Source organism: Rutilus rutilus, assembly GCF_951802725.1.
Source record: "Rutilus rutilus genome assembly, chromosome: 25".
Lineage (NCBI taxonomy): Eukaryota > Metazoa > Chordata > Actinopteri > Cypriniformes > Leuciscidae > Rutilus > Rutilus rutilus.
The window spans coordinates 16,962,527-16,979,356 of NC_140229.1; the positions used below are offsets into that span (position 1 = coordinate 16,962,527).

The window sequence follows — 16,830 nt, forward strand, 5'->3', positions numbered from 1 at the left end:
TTTATGAGCACTGTTGATTCAAGTCACACATTTAAGCTTTTCAAAAGCCATAGTATACATTACAGTCTCCAGTTTCATGGCATCCCAGACTTCAATATTTTACGATTCAAAATAGCTGAATCACCATTTGAGATTTCGGTATACAGATAAAAGTTAGGATCATAATTTTCAGGAATATTACAGCACAATGAATGCATATTAGCACCGTTTGTTGTTTGTTTTTGGCAGCTTTTGGATTTGGAAACGGTGACGTCAGACTTAAGAAGCTTAACAAAACTTAAGTTAAGTGAAGATGCACATTTTTAATTAGGGTAGTCAAAATGTTAATGTCAATTTCTTGTTTACATTGATTTATGTCTTTTCTTGTATAGCCTATTGTATATACATGGTTGATTATTCATGTTGCTTATGTATTATACTATTTCTTTTGTGTATTCTATTCATTGATATTAATCTATTACTAGCTTTTTTTCCCATGTGCATGGAAGTGTATGTATTAAAATGGATCTGAAATATGTAATAAACAATTCTTATTTTGTATTTGGTTCAGTTTGTTTATTATAATAGAAGTTAATGGTAACCATAGTAACAACAATAAATGAATAAAATTGTGGTTCCAGACAGTGCCTAATATAAGAGTTCCCCAGGAAACCTCTGTGGTTCCTCAGAGAACCGGCCCTTTTTAAAGGGTGTCTAGAGGATCTACAGACGGTTCCGCCGGTGTGGCAAAGTGAAGAACCCCAAAAAGGTTCCTCCAGGCACCTTTTATTTTTACAGTGTAGAAATTTTCATTTTCAGAATTATCGTCTAATAAGGGTAAATCGACATACTCTGGTTGACTGGAGCATTTTCTACATAGTCTGATTTGGGTTTCATGTTTTCAGAGTTGTACCTTCACCGTTTGTAGATCTTTGATGGGATCACGTCCTCGTGTTCTGATATCAAAGACAAGCGACATTCAACTTCTTGTATGAAGTTCTTCGTCTGCTGGTCGAACAGGAACAAACTCAAATGCGTTTGTAATAATTGAAGCTGCGTTATATTTTGTGTATATATTTTATAGTTTTCACATGATTTTATATCATTTTATTCATTGGTTTGTTAAATACAAGTATTGCTGTGTTATTATGTTTAATACGGTCTCTATCTCTTAAGTTAAAAACAAAAACTGCATACTGTCAAGTGGTAAAAAAAAAAAGTTCAAATCTTGTTTTTCATGCCCTAAGAACAATAAAAACATATAAAACAATAAAATCTAATGACTGAGATTGTCATAATTTTTTAAATGAGGGAAGAGCAAAACACTACAATTGGTTATCTGACAAAATTATTAGACAAAAAGGGGTATACTCACTGATCTATATAATTTTTATTTAAAAAATAAAAAAATAAATGCATAGAAAAACCAAAATGTTTTATTGCGGAATTATCACAAATAAAACAATTGACTCCATGCACAACCATGCAATATGCTTACAAAATCTTTCACACATTTTTTACATTTTTGAAAAAGGGATGATGTCAATTTCACTAGGCCAAACATCTCTTTTTGCCACTGCTGTATATCCCTTAATAACACATTGACCGATGTATCGTCATCCTGCACAGGCTGAACATTTATCTAAGCATGTTGCAATTACAAAAAAGTAAATGCACATTGTTCTTAAAGGTGCAGTAAGCGGTTTCAAGAAATGCTGTTGTGGATTGGACGGAGTGCCACAACACACTGGTGGCCAATCAGCATTAGGGGGGCGTGTCCACTCATGATGGTGGAGAGAGAGTGAGATTTGAAGAAAGGCTGTTTTTTGTGTCAGTGTTTGGAGCTGCTACTGGCGACTAACAACAAACTCTTGCTTGTATATACTCTTGTGCACTGTATGTTCATTTTTTGTTCTTGTTGTTCATTCGTATTTTTGATTCCCATAGATCAGGTGACAAACTGCCTCTAGTTTACATACAATGTTCATTCAATTTTAACTGATCTTGGATTGTTCTTATACTGTACGCTTTGGGTGCAGTCATTTCAAATCATTTGTCATTGAGGTAAATAAGGGGGAGAGCAGAACAGTGTGGTGAACTCTAAAGTTGATGTATCTCTTGTAAGAATTCAAAGCGCAAGGCGTGGAGAGATTCTATCAAATTCATTTGTGTTGAATCAGAACCGTTTTTTCCACCACCAGGCTCTGTTTAACAGTGAAGTTTCAGGTTTAGCTGCATATTTTCTTTGGTTAAGTAAACATAGTTGTGTTTTTTTGTGTGTTTTTTTTTTTTTTGCTTGAAATCTTGCACTTATAAATGCGCCCGCTTTTACTTTCTTTAGACTGAAAAGGGAGAGGTTGCACTAGAAAGAGTAAGTAAGCCATTTCTGATCTTTTCAGCAGTTAAATCAAATGTTTAAAAAATATATAAGGTAAGAATTTTTTTTACATGAAGACATCCGATGCAAAAGCTTCAAACTGACTAAATCCCAGCCTCAGCCCATTCAGAAATGTCGGTATTGGGTAGAAACCTATACATAGGAGCCTGATAAAAATTATAAACAAAATATTAAACAAAAACTTGAGATGGATTTAGAGGCTTTTGCATCTGAAGTCTTCATATATATTTTTTATTTATTTTTAGAATTTTAAATGTTAAATGTCTCTTCTACTTGTATGCTAAATGTTATATTTATTTCATTTGTGTGTCTTGATAATTGCAAATTCCAATAAAAAAAAAAAAAAAAAAAAGTTTTCTTTTTGCAAATTACTTTGCAAGCCTATAGATATAATACCTGCATGTCGCACTAACTTGATAAGGTTGCACAATGATTATGGGTGAAGTTTATAAGTTAAATCATCTGTACGTGTTTGCATTTTACAATAAGGTCCCATTAGTTAACGTTAGTTATTGTATTACCTAGCAATGTGTAATTTGTTACAGTATTTATTCATCTATGTTAATGTTAGTCAATACAAATACAACTGTTCATTGTAAGATCTTGTGAGCTCAGGTCTATTAAAGAATATTAACAAATACATTTGTTTTTAGCTACGTATTAGTAAATGTTGAAATGAACTGAGATTGATACATTTTTAAGTGTTTTTCATTGTTAGTTCATGTTAACTAATGTTATCCTTATTGTAAAGTGTTACCTGATTATGAAAGAAATTGTCTTATTTTGCTTTCAATATGTACTCAGAGGTAGAGGCTGCACAAAATAGAAAATAGTTTTGAATGAATCATTATATTTTTTTGTAAGATCAAAAAAGGAAACAATAATCTTTAATTAAATCATCATTGAATGATAGATTTAGCGATTAAGCATTTCATTACTACTTGAGAAGTCATTAATAAAAGACATTTGAGAATAAATGAAGAAGTAACATCTTGCCCCATAGCAGTTTTTGTAATCTTATGTTTTGTTCTACATTCATTAACATTCACTGTTCTGACAAGCAGCCAACAAAACAAAAACCAGTGGAACCGGTTCATAGGCCTTGTCGGCAACTTACTGGCAAGTGATAATTTTTGATTAGGAAACAAAACTTTATAGTTTCGTGAGGCTTGTCATACAGGGCTGAACAAACAGTTTCATTCTGAACAGTGCTGTAAAAGGTGACCTGAAAGTTTACCAATGCATACAAAACAATTTCCAATAATACCCAGCATGCATTGCTGTAAGAATAAAAATGTATAGAATAAAATTGCATTAAAGGATGAATTTCTTGCATTACTAAACCTATGTTCAATACACTGCCTGTTCCTCATTACATTATACAAACTTTGGTTACACTTTAGTTATAGCATATTTATGCATTTAAGGACTGAGTAATATCAATTAACAACATATACTTACTATAGGGTTTGGTTTAGGGTTAGTTTCATGCAATTATGCATCATTTACTGTTATTTGCCATAGTACGTACATGTAACGTGCAACAAAGGCACTGTAAAGTAAAGTGTTACCCAAAATTCTTTAAATCCAGCTTTCTTTGGGTAAACTCATCAATTTGAGTTGGGTCTACTCTTGGTTCTCTTTTTTAAGTGAGGACAGTGTAGATTTTCAGTAAAATTCAGTTTACAGGATACCATACATAACTAATACCATAATACCAAATATACCATACATAACTAGAATCAGTGAGAACCTTTACTTTTTTGTCATTCCTCCATATCAGTAAGGTCAAATCGGCGGCTGTAATTATGCAGCAAACTTACATCAAGGCTCATAATAAGGGCTGGACTTCAGGACTATGTAGCTGTTGCCAGGACTGTAATTCTTGTAAGTATGCTACAATTCCATTTAAAGGCCTTATAATAAATACTACAGCTCCATTTTTACTGCTCATTAAAACGTATACAAATGATTTCCCAATTTGTGCATTTGTCCTCAGGCTGCTATGCGTTCTGGTGCTTTCCTTGTTTTACCTGCTCCACCACTAGTGCGTTTGGAGAGGGCTGCTGTCTGCCTCTCGTGGACATATTCGGCCCAGGTTTCCTGGCTTTGTTCGGGATTGCAACATGTGTGCCGCCTGTGACTCTGGGAATGAGGGTGGCGGTTCGCTACAAATATGATATTCCGGTGAGTTTTCCTTCGCCTCAACCAATAAACGAAAGAAGGCCACAAAACAATAATTTGTTTGTTTGTGTTGCAACAGGGCAATATCTGCGATGACCTCGTGGTGTCTGTCTGTTGCATGTGGTGTTCGTGGTGTCAGATCAGAAGAGAAATGAAAGCACGCAAAAGAGACGTCACCATAATACAAAACGTACAACCTACTATGATTCAACCAATGCCTGTATCAGCCACCACTCAATTTGTCTCACAGCAGTCGGCTAGTGTGGCACCAGCAGCATTTCCTCCTGCAAAACAGATGAAAGCAATTTAGACTGGTCCACCTATGGTCACAACAGTTGTAAAATAGAATTTAGATGTTTGTGACACACACACATGCTGGGTTTCCAAGTTTTATGGGGACTTTCCATAGACATAATGATTTTTGACCCTTATTTTCTATCCCCTAATCCTACCCCTAAGCTTAAACACAACCCTCACAAAAAACTTTCTGCATTTTTACATTTTCAGAAAACATTCTGTATGATTTATGAACTCACGGGAACCAAAATATGTCCCCACAAGGACAAGGATTTTGGATATTACCATGTGGTGACATTATTTTGTGTGAATAGCATTTGGAAAATGCCTGTGTCTTTATTTGTTTATTCCTTTAATATATGTAATCAGACTTATTCAAATTATACAATTATTCAAATAATAATAAAACACATCTGATTAAATTGTTATAGAAGTCTTTTCTTAATCTAAAATTTTTGATTATTTTAAAGGGATCTTGTCTGTGAATAACTTTGAGTCTTAAATAGCAGAAGTGAGCAGACGCCTCAATTTTTTATTTTTTATAAACAGATTGTTATATGCTGTTTGCACATTTACAGTATGCAGTATGGAAACTGAGATTTGTCAAAAACTAAAGCATTTAATTGTAAGTGAATTTGAAGTGTGTAGTAGGCCTATATAAACAATTTCATAATGTAAATATATTTTATGTGTGCAATTCAACATAACATCAAAACACATTTTTTGCACATCATGCTGGTCAGAAAGAACTTGGACTAAGAAACGTTTCACAACAAAATTCTTTTGCCAAATGAAGGAATTATGTTCAATAGGGAAGATAATCTCTCTGTCTTCAGAGACTTTGTGAAGGCTTTTTCTGTTACGTAGGCAACATTTTTGTGCGACTGAAACTGTATAAGGCTCAACTGAGGTATGTAACCTAAACATAAGAGAACTTGATAGTCTACATTTTAATCCTTTTGTGTTTACATTTTTTGTATTAGAGAAATTGAAAGTGATGTTCATGCTGATTGTTCTTGTTATTTTGAGAGAAGAAAAAGAGAAGAATGTGTGGATACGTATTCTTCATTTTCCTTTGGACATCCATCCTTCTCTCTTTACCCTGTGGTTATAATGGCGACAAGATCCTGGTTTTCCCCATTGATGGCAGTCACTGGGTGAACATGGAGGTACTGATTTGAATACACAGGAAGTGTAGATTTAAATGAGTGTAGAATTCCAGCAAAGTTCATTGTTCTTTATATGACTTTGTGTAAGTTGCTGTTTTCCTGTGTTTCCCTCAAAGTAAAAACAAATCAGGTCATTTAAAATAAACCAAGAAGTGAATTAAAGAAGTGTAGTTGCATTATGATATATAAGATCACAGTTATGATAAATCAATTGCAAAATTTTCTCACAATTGTGAGATGTAATGTCACAATTACCTTATTTATTTTGTCAGTAATTTTTTTATTCCTCTGAAGATAAACCATTTACTTTATTTTTAAAAAGACAAAAAGGGAAATATATAACCAAGGTAATTTGTCATCCTTTTGGCTAGCGTTACATTATATGATCACTGCTTTTCAACCATTCAAGCGAGACGAGCCAAAAGAAAACGGGCTGTTTGTGAATCTCCTGTCTATGTGACACACACGACACGACACAAAGAAAGACGCGCGAGCATAGACAGGGCACCAGAATTGAGTTCTCCTTCACGCTTGAACGAACAATAACACACAATTATGCCACAATGTAAGTTTTGTCCAGTGTCCTCATAAGAGCAATCTTAAATGAGTTAAATAAAGTCTTAAATGAACGTAAAGAGTGTGAGGTGTGTGAGGTCTGTGTCATGAGCAGCAGATCTTAAAGTGACAGAAATCACTAATACAGTCTGTCATTAATGTTAAAGACCCCTCTGTGTTGAAAGTGCAAAGTCATAAATCAACACCATGGCTGAGTATTTTCTCCTTAAAACTGCAGTGAAAAAAAAAGACAGTCTCAAAAATGTGGTTTGAAATCGCAGGTGTTTCTGACATCACAAAATACCTTAGCCAATCACAAAAACATGCGGGTGGGCTTTAGCATATCATTAACTGCAAAGCAGTGGAGTCTCAAGAGAGCCTGGTTAGCCCGGTATATTTTTCTGGTGATATTCAAAATTCGGGTACATTAAGCAATATAGCGGGTGAATAATGTATTTGATGAGCAGGGTTTGAAATTTACACCCGCCAACCTGCCAAATGCGGGTAAAAATAAATTGTGGCGGGTAACTGTCAAATCACTAGCCAATTTGGCATGTTACTTATTGGGCCCTATTTTAACGATCTAAGCGCATGGTCTAAAGCGCATGGCGCAAGTGCACTTAGGGCAGGTCTGAATCCACTTTTGCTAGTTTAACAACGAAAAAATGGTGGCGCGACAGGCTAATGGTCTAAAAGGGTTGTCTTTATTCTCTTACTGAGTAATGGGTGTGTTTTGGGATTTACGTGCAATAAACCAATCAGAGTCTCATCTCCCATTGCCTTTAAATGCCAGTTGCGCTCGCGCCATGGCAGATTTGCTATTTACATGATGGAATATGATAGTGGAAAGACCGAACGCGTCGCAAACGGATCTGCTCGTGCGCGAGGTAAAAGCACGCGAGCAGACCATCTACGGGACAAGCCGGATTCCACCATATCTTTATATGATTATTTACATTGTAATCCTTTTATTTTTGCCATGTTTGTGTGCTGCTGCGCGTCACTGTGTGTTTAATAAGCAGAGTGTACGTGCGTTGTGGACCCGCCTAGGCGCACATTACTAGCGCGCTCATTAAATAACAAAAAAAAGATTGCGCCATTCCCACTGCAATTTGATTACCATATGCAGTTTTAATAAAGTTGAATTTAATAAAGTTGAATTTAAGCCCTATTCGGACGGGACTAGTTTAACATGGAGAGGTGGGTAGTAATAATTACCAGAGCTTCTCTGTGAATTTAGTCCCGTCCGAATGTGCTATCTCAGTAATCATTACGGACAATGTCATAAAGATTACGGCGACTTTTACCTTCAGTAAAAAGGTCCGGAAAAAATACCTCAGGTAATACTAATCCCGTGCGAATAGAGCCGCTGTGAATATGTACATACATATTTCGTAATTTCCTGTTTAAAAGTAGTTTTCCACGGTTTTTCAAGTATGGAGACGCTTGAAAAAGCATTCAGTTGCCTTCTAGGCTGTTGGACAAGTCTGTGGCAAGACCACACAAGGCTGTGGCAATGATATGTGTTTTCCACATGCCATTCAGATCAGAAAGAAGATCGAAAGCACTTGTTAGAGACACGAAACATCTTTTAGCGTTAGGTAAGTGCCTATTACCAACACAATCCAATCTGAAGTTAATTAATACATTGTTTGACCGGTGTTGTGCAGAATTTTGACTCCCTGCCAAATTATTACCCCCCTCATTGAAGTCAGTACCTGATTGCCTAGTCCTAACCTCACCCCTAATCCTAACCCCTCCCCCACAACTAATACTATACCTACCAATACTAGGGGGGTAGTAATTTAGTGGGGGTCAGAATTCGGCACAACACCGGACCTAACTGTTTTAGATATATAAATATCATAGACAGTAAAAGAAATGGACACAGCGACCCCATAGACTTCAACGGAGAAAAGTGAAGACAATTAGAAGCACTCACTTCCTGATGGCTGAGCGTACTGCGCAGCCTCAAACTGAGCTTGACGACAGGTTGACGTGAGCAACCTGTCTGTCTTCTAGTAGCTGTGCCAAGAGAAATCTGAATCATTCCCTTCCGAAACTTGCAGAGACGGACAGCGTGAGTAGGAGGTGTCCATGAGCTAGGAGCAGGAGAAACTTTTGCTAAGTATTCTGATTAATAAGTTGGTCATTTTGCCTCCACGTCCCCCCGATTGCCTGCGAGCTTCTCCTCCTGTCCATACGGTAATTTCTCTACTGTGCGACAGAGAGCCGCGTGGTTATGACGCAATCGTTAGCCTATTTTTACAAAAACTGCTTCTACGGGGCCATAACGTAAGATACAAGGTAATGGAGCATTTTATATATTTTCGTGTTTCTTTAGAAATAAATAATGGACAAATGGAGTCTTTAAACGCCTCAGATGTAAAGTTATTCGCTGACAAAGTGATGCCAAAATGAATGGGAGTCAATGGAATGCTAACAGCAGGTGATGGTCTGCTAAAAAATGGCAGCCCCCGGGGAAGCTTCAGTTTCCAGCTGATGGATTACCCCCTTGATAAATATAGGTTACATGTGTTTGTGCACGTGATATCAGGAAGCAACGTAATACACACATGATGACAGGAAGTTAACGGCGGTGTGTAAATCGAGTTACTCCCCCACTTCTGCTAGTTTTACTGAGATATCTTATCCCGTGCGAATTGGCCATTAATATTACAGACGTCCTGTGGTAAAATTACATTACTCCATCTACCCTTGTAAAGTTAATCCCGTCCGAATAGGGCTTTAGCTAACCTTCTATGTCATTTTTACTCTTCAAAGTGTACACTTGCAGGTGTTGATTATAATTAATTTAGGCTACTGTTAGGCCCATAAATAATAATAAGGATAAACGTATATAGTTATCTAACATCTGACTAATTAAAAATTAACCACAAAACAAAACATAACATGCTAAATGGGGGATATCTAGCCTGACGTCGTCATACTCAGATTCTAGTCAGAATGTGAGTCTGATACTGCTCCAATGGGCTGTGATTAAGGAGCGTGTTTCAACCGAACCAGGAAAGAAAATGCCTCTGCACTCAATTGGATAGACCTACAACCAATCAGAGCAACGGAGTAAGTGACGTATGTTCATCAAGGCATTTGTCGATCAGAAAAATGAATGATCACGGTTCTCTGTTCCTCTTTTAAAATTAATGCGCTGTCGATATCTCAATTCTCCAGCGGCAACCATCTTTGTTGTAAACGAATTCAACCCAAGTGCTCTTTGGTGACATGGATGATTACGTTGCTGTTGATCATCTGTCCATCATCGTATAAAGCCCGCCCTGACAATTTGATTGGTCCGAACAGCTCTGGTTCGAGAACTGTTGCTCCACAACGGATCAAGTCCAGACCGAACTTCCTGACCTCAAATGTTGTGGGCGGGGCTAAGTTCGGCTGGCATCCAGGCTTATATAGGCCTATAGATATATTCCCCATTCAGCATTTTGTGTTTTGAGGTACTATGATTTTTAATTAGTCAGATAATTATATACTTTTACAATATTGTTTATCCTTATTATTATTATTTAATAGGGCTATCAGTAAATTAGCCTAATTATAATTAACACCTGCAAGTGTACACTTACTCACTTTGAGTAAAAATGACAGAAGGTTAAGTTAATTCAACTTTAAAACTGCATGGTAATCTTCCAAAAGTCATACATTTGTGAATAAAGAAGAAAAACTAAATAAACAAATTTACAAATTTCATTTAAGTATAATAAATAAAACATAAAAAGCAAAAATAAAATAAAAAAGTCAACATTGTGACAATGCTGTAACAACCTTCACCACACAACCTAGTTATAGCAACCTTTTGGCCATGTTGTTAAAATGTTGTTAGAAGGTTGGGTACGTTGTGCCAACGTTCTGTGTTTGCTGGGTATATGCCTTTCTCCACTAACGTTCTAGATTGTTCAAAGCGTTTCTAAGGATTCTTAGAAGGCAGCTGTCTAACTCAGAGGTGGCGAATGGGAACATGGTTTTGTGTAACATTAGCAAAACATTATTAGCTGTTTGATAACGTAGTCAAGCAAAACACTAATCATATTAATTACCGTTATGTGTCCGACTTTGTTGAGAACGATACACAAAACGCATTACCATTCTGATACATCGACTTGTAGACAACGACGTATGACAGAGTGAATCTCTGAGCAGGTGCGAGTGAGTGGAGGCGGGGCTTAATGCATATTCATGGTTCCGTGTATACTAAATGAAGCAAGGGTGTAGTAACATTAAAGCTATTTTAAGGCATGAATAATAAAAAACCACAGGAAAAAACTTTTGTCATTTTGGTGATCAAAGATGAGTTTTAAGGGATAAAATGATTGACTACAGGGGGACTTTAATCAAAGAACAAACAGAGAAAATTACTCACTGCTCTTGATTAAATAACTTTTGTAGCTTTAATAAGGATTAACCTATATTTAATTTATAATTTATGCAGTTCAGACTGTTTGATAACTTTATTCAATTTCTGTATTTTTTCTACCTGTTAGACAGGTAGGAAGGGCACAGGTAAATGTGACATTTAGTGAAGTTCACAACGTAATTTCGGGAGGAGTGAACCCATCTAATCTTTCAATTAACTGCCGGAGCATATAAGCAGCCGCTCGCCTTGCTCTGGCATCAGCTGTTTTGGCATCCCTCCACCTCCACCTCCCCCAACTCCGTCAATATAATTTAGACATCTTGCTAGCATACTCATCATCCAAGCATTAGTAGCCCCACTGGGGGGTATATCTAAGCTCGAGCTGAAGCTGTTTCCTCAAGCCCCTCCACTTGCGGACAGCAAGCCAAATACGCTTAACCTTATTAGCTTAAAGATTATATGGGCAAAGGAACTCGTGAATTATGGGTTTTTGTGAGGATTGTTTTATGTTCACTTAAATTAAAAGTTGTCATTTTTTTTTAAGCCTAATAAATGTTAAAAAAATTGATAGCTTTCAATTATGTAATGTTGAATGGCTATAATTATTGTTTAAAATTGGGGGAAAAATCATTTTCATTGAGACATCAGTAGCTGTATTAGAATCAGGGATACTGGCCTTAATTCATAAAAATATGCCATTAAACAAGTATTTAAAATATAGGCTACTGTCTTTATGTTGTTTCTACATTAATTTGGAGATTAACTGTGAAATTATTATAAAAAGTTATAAAATATATGAAAAATATTGCGATTAATCACAGAAAAAAATGTGTATTAATCTAGTTAATTTTTCTAATTAAAACCTGAGTGCACTCCTTTACTGCCCCCTAGGTGCTGGTGAAGAAGCTGCAGTCTCGTGGCCACGAGCTGAGTGTGATTCGCATGGAGGACAGCTGGTTCATCCAAGATAATTCACCTTCCTACACCTCCATTACAGTGAAGCTTAAAAAGAAACATATAGGCCTGGACCTGTTTGAGACCGCAGTACAAAGGATTCTTGAGGCCCGCAGGAAGGGCCCGATGATGGGAGCACTAGTCCAGATGTCTGAATTTATTGGAATCTTGAATGTGGCTCACACCGCAACCTGTGCCATGCTGACCGCCATGCTGGAGAACAAAGCTCTGATGAGACAGATAAAGATGGCGAACTATGACTTGATGCTCACTGACCCTGCCATGCCAGGTGGGATCATCCTGGCACATTACCTCCACCTTCCAATGGTCTATAACGTCCGCTGGATGAGTTTCGGAGAGGGACACTTCTCCATAGCACCTTCTCCAATCTCCTACGTGCCTGTGCCCGGTTCAGGTCTAACGGACCAAATGGGACTGTTAGAAAGATCTCGTAACCTTCTACATTATGGGTTGAACCTCATTCAAGAGCGCTGGCTGGTGATTCCCATGTATACCAGCTTGTTGCTCAACTACTTCCCTCCGGACGCCGACCTCCTCGCCATGCAACTTTCAGCGGAGATGTGGCTAGTGCGTGTTGACTTTGTGTTCGAGTTCCCACGACCCTCCATGCCAAACCTCGTCTACATTGGTGGCTTCCAGTGTCGTCCAGCCAAGCCTCTTCCTGCCGAGCTGGAGGAGTTCATGCAGAGCTCAGGAGACCATGGGGTGGTCGTGATGTCTCTGGGAACGCTGATCGCAGGATTGCCCAGAGAGGTCATGGAAGCCATTGCCTCAGCTTTCGCCCGCATGCCACAGAAGGTGGTCTGGAGGTTTATTGGCGAGAGACCTTCATCACTTGGCAATAACACCCTACTACTTCAATGGATGCCTCAGAACGACTTGCTGGGTCATCCGAAAACCCGTGCTTTCGTGGCTCATGGTGGCACCAATGGTCTATATGAAGCCATCTATCATGGAGTGCCAGTTCTGGGACTCCCTTTGCTATTTGACCAGCTAGATAACATAGTACGTCTTCAGGCAAGAGGTGCGGCACGGATGCTGGACGCAGCTACTTGTACATCAGAAGAATTCCTTGAGGCTTTGAGCGATATCTTAGAGAACCCAACATATCGTCAGAACATGCAGAAGCTCTCCGGTTTACACCGAGACCGACCTCTGCATCCTCTCGACAAAGCAGTGTACTGGATCGAGTTTGTCCTGCGCAATAAAGGTGCGCGCCATCTGCACGCTGAGGCTTACAACATGTCCATGTACTCCTACTACTGCCTAGATGTGGCTGCAGTGGTTCTCCTCATGCTTCTGGTAACTCTGGGAGGTGTCTATACAACATGGATTCGAAGATGGAAAAGAGAGACAAAAAAAGCTGTTAGAGATGGCAACAAAAAAGCTGTAAAGGATAACAGTAAGAAGCTGAAAGAGAGCATTAAAGCTCTGAAAAACAGCAATAATATTTCTATTCCAAAACTAAGAGCAAGCAAAACAAGATTTTAGTATACATACTTCATTGTTCTTTATATTTTTCTCACTTTCATTGTATCCAGTGTTCGTTCGTTCTTTCTTGCTTTCTTTCTTTCTTTCTTTCTTTCTTTCTTTCTTTCTTTCTTTCTTTCTTTCGCCATTAACCCCCACCCACCCCCATTTCTTTTCCTTGAGCTCTTGCAATTCCCTGCCAAGACTAAACTGTGTGCTTGTGATTAGGTGCAGATCTCTTCCTGGAATCCTTCACATTTATTGTAATCCCCCTATTTGCACACAAAGCATTTAAGGCCATTCAGCAAAAAGAAAAAAAGGTGAGTCACCTCACCAGTGACAAACAGCTGCTGGTCAATAGGCTATCCTGTGATCGAATGATAAAGCCACGCTGTATAAGCTACTCATCCTGTTCAGGATATGACATACAGTTCCAAAGTTTAAAAAACATGTAATCATTTGTAGCTCCATGAAACAATTTAATTGTAACCATTCACTTTTTCATTGTGTAAAACATGGCTAATTATGCATAGTAATGCATAACAAATGGTCAAAATAAACGCTCTTCCCCGAGTCCAAAACAGCAGGTTTCATTTTAACAAGCGTTTATATTTTGCAGCCAATCACCAGCAGATGGCGCTATGGATGTATTAAAAGTACTGCTCAGAATAATTTCTGCAATCCAAAATCAGATTACATACTATTTTACATCAGCGTAATGCTTTTTATACACCATACATCAAAATCCCATGTTTTCATTAAAGCAAAAATTATTTAAATTTAGATGATCACAAACCTGACCAAAATGGTGCGTGTCACCACACTTTCTCTTTACCACAGGAGGAGGCCATTCTTTTCTCCAGATATGAGACAGGAGATGGCTGGAAGCGCATGCAGGGACAGAATGATAAAAAGAAGACAGGCAAGGAAGAGAGAGCTCTAACTGATTGAGGGGACATTAGCCTGGGCTGTACTCGCTAATGTATGCTTCTAATGACTCGTTATCTCATTATCAATCTTATTCTCGCTCATCTTTTCTTTTCCTCACTCTCTCCCCTTTCTCTATCTCTCTATCTCCTCCCAATCGACCAGCAATGATGGGAATAGCAATTAGGACGCTAGTCTGCCAAATGGCTATTTTAATTAGCCTTTCTTAGCGAGAGAGAGAGAGAGAGAGAGAGAGAGAGAGAGGTGGGACGAGAGAACGGGTGAAAGAGTGAGAGAGAGAAAGAAAGAGACTAATGTTCTTCATAAGTGCTACAGATTAGAAGGTCATTAGGCTTTTGCTTGAATTAATGATTAGGAATTCCTGCAGGTCATAGAAACTTATTACACAAGCCTACTTAACATTAATAGAACCATCCTATTTGTGTTAAACACAAAGAAATTAAAACTAAAAACCAATTACAGAGTGATGGCATTGTCTTTCGCCCTCCCCCTGGTCACCCATAACGGAGACCCAGTGTAAAACTCTCTGGACAGTAGAGACTCTATAGTCGCACAAGGATAAATGATCGGTTTCGCTCGCGCTCTCCTGTTTCATTCTTTCCCAGTTTTACTCCCTGGTCATTCTACGTTTTTTCTATCTGCTTTCAATATCTTCTGCTTTTCCACTGTATGTTCCGTCATTGTCAGTAAACCGCAGTGTTTCTCCGTTGTGGTACGTAATTTTCTTCAAGAGCACAATGCAACATTCTTGTGTGTTATTTGTTCATTTGTGGCTTGTTTGGGACACGGGCTGGTCTGACGAAAATCTCTTCAGAGGCACTTTCCATCCCAAAAGAGATAGACTACTTATTTCAGCCCTTTCTTAGATCCATCCCCCTGACGCATAAAAACAAGGCAAAACACACACATAAGGCCTACTTTATGTGCACAGTGTTCATACAGAAAAAAATACGAGCATACATCATATAGAAAAGTAATGTAGAGTATAGCCTACATAGCAAAATCATGATTAAAAATGTCCTCTGCAGCCATACGAGTGATTTGTGTGAGGAACAAACAGAAATTCACTATTTGCTGATAATCTTCCCCTCCAGTGAGCTGTTAACTGCTGCATTGAATCAGTGAGTCAGTGAGTTGAACTTAAGAACCGAATCAATTTGATTCATTAACAGACCATTCCGTCTGTGTTTGAAAGGAATCTGAATTGATCCAATGAAAAGATCTGGCTCAAAGGAACAATATTATGAAGAATGGTTCTAAACAGTACCAGATTAGGTACAACATTAAAAAGTCATGTCATGACTGGGGGTATATGTTTATACATAAACTAAACAGTAATTGAAAACTCAAACAATATAGATCTGTCACTTACATGCTTAGTGGAGGAGAGAAGTATCCTCAACTGAACAAAGCTGGCCATACATTTTCTGTTAAAAAGGACAGTATGATTGGTAAAATTTTAAAGTTAAAATGTATATACATTTTAAGAAGGACATCACGTACCTGTTGAGAGTGTGTTGGCAGTCTGTGTAGTTGGATGTTGATGATTTAGCTTGAGAAGATCGATAAGGATGTGGCTTTAAAAGAGTGTTTTTGACAGTTCCAGATTTAAAAAACAAAAGGGCGGGAATAAAAAAACTAAATTAAAACACACACACACACACACACACACACACACACACACACACAAAACATTTCAGCATCCTTCAGGATGATATTGTTCCAACTATATTTATTTGTAAAACCATCTTTTTTTTTTTCTTTTTTTTTTGTGAATGATTAATTTATGAATTTCTCTCATTAACTCTAAGGTGGATGTAAAGATTTCTAGCAAATAATGACTTAAGCTTTGATCTGTTTTTCACACAAGGTGTCGTATATGATTTAAAAAGATTTATAGCACATGAGTCACATGTACTACTTTTATGATGTTTTTATGGTCTTTTGTTCATCCTTTTTTTAAAAGCTTGACTGCTCCTGCATTGTATTTAAAAGAAAAAACAAACAAACAAATGACTTCATTACGGCTTGTAATTCATTGTAATGTAAGCAACCTTATCATATGTTACAGCCCATTTCAACAATTAAACATCACAACAATTCCTATAGCTGTACATTGTGGTTGTATTTGTATACTGTCCCTCAATTTTCTTTCTCTCTCTGTCTCTTTCCTTCTCTTCTTTATCATGACGTGCCCTGAGGTTATGATTGTTATGATTTATATCGGACTGTTTTGAGATCTCTCTCTTTCTCTGCCCTCTGTCTTCATCTCTCTTTAGCTTTCTCATTCCTCCTCTCTCCTTTCTAATCAGTTCTCCTTGCATCCCCCCAGGTCGATTTGGGGAGTAATAATGAAAGAGATTTAACCCTTTCATGTTCAACCGCTTTGACCCCGAACACCTTCCCTCCATAGCGTTTCACACACACACACACAAACAAACTCTTATAAATAAATACACACATATTTG

The 16,830-nt window shown here is 37.6% G+C and overlaps 1 protein-coding gene across 2 annotated transcripts; it reads left to right on the plus strand.

Moving 5' to 3' along the window:
• The first annotated feature begins 5,695 nt into the window (after positions 1-5,695).
• Positions 5,696-16,466, plus strand: ugt5g2 (UDP glucuronosyltransferase 5 family, polypeptide G2). 2 transcript variants are annotated; one of them, XM_084401131.1, is made up of 3 exons: positions 5,696-5,768; positions 5,893-6,027; positions 11,861-16,466. In XM_084401131.1, the coding sequence occupies exons 2-3, from the start codon at positions 5,905-5,907 to the stop codon at positions 13,433-13,435; spliced, it is 1,698 nt and encodes a 565-aa protein (XP_084257257.1). In that variant the 5' UTR covers positions 5,696-5,768; positions 5,893-5,904; the 3' UTR covers positions 13,436-16,466. The 2 variants fall into 2 exon arrangements, with proteins under 2 accessions (XP_084257257.1, XP_084257256.1); XM_084401130.1 differs by having other exon boundaries at positions 5,707-5,768; positions 5,888-6,027.
• Positions 16,467-16,830: the final 364 nt, after the last annotated feature.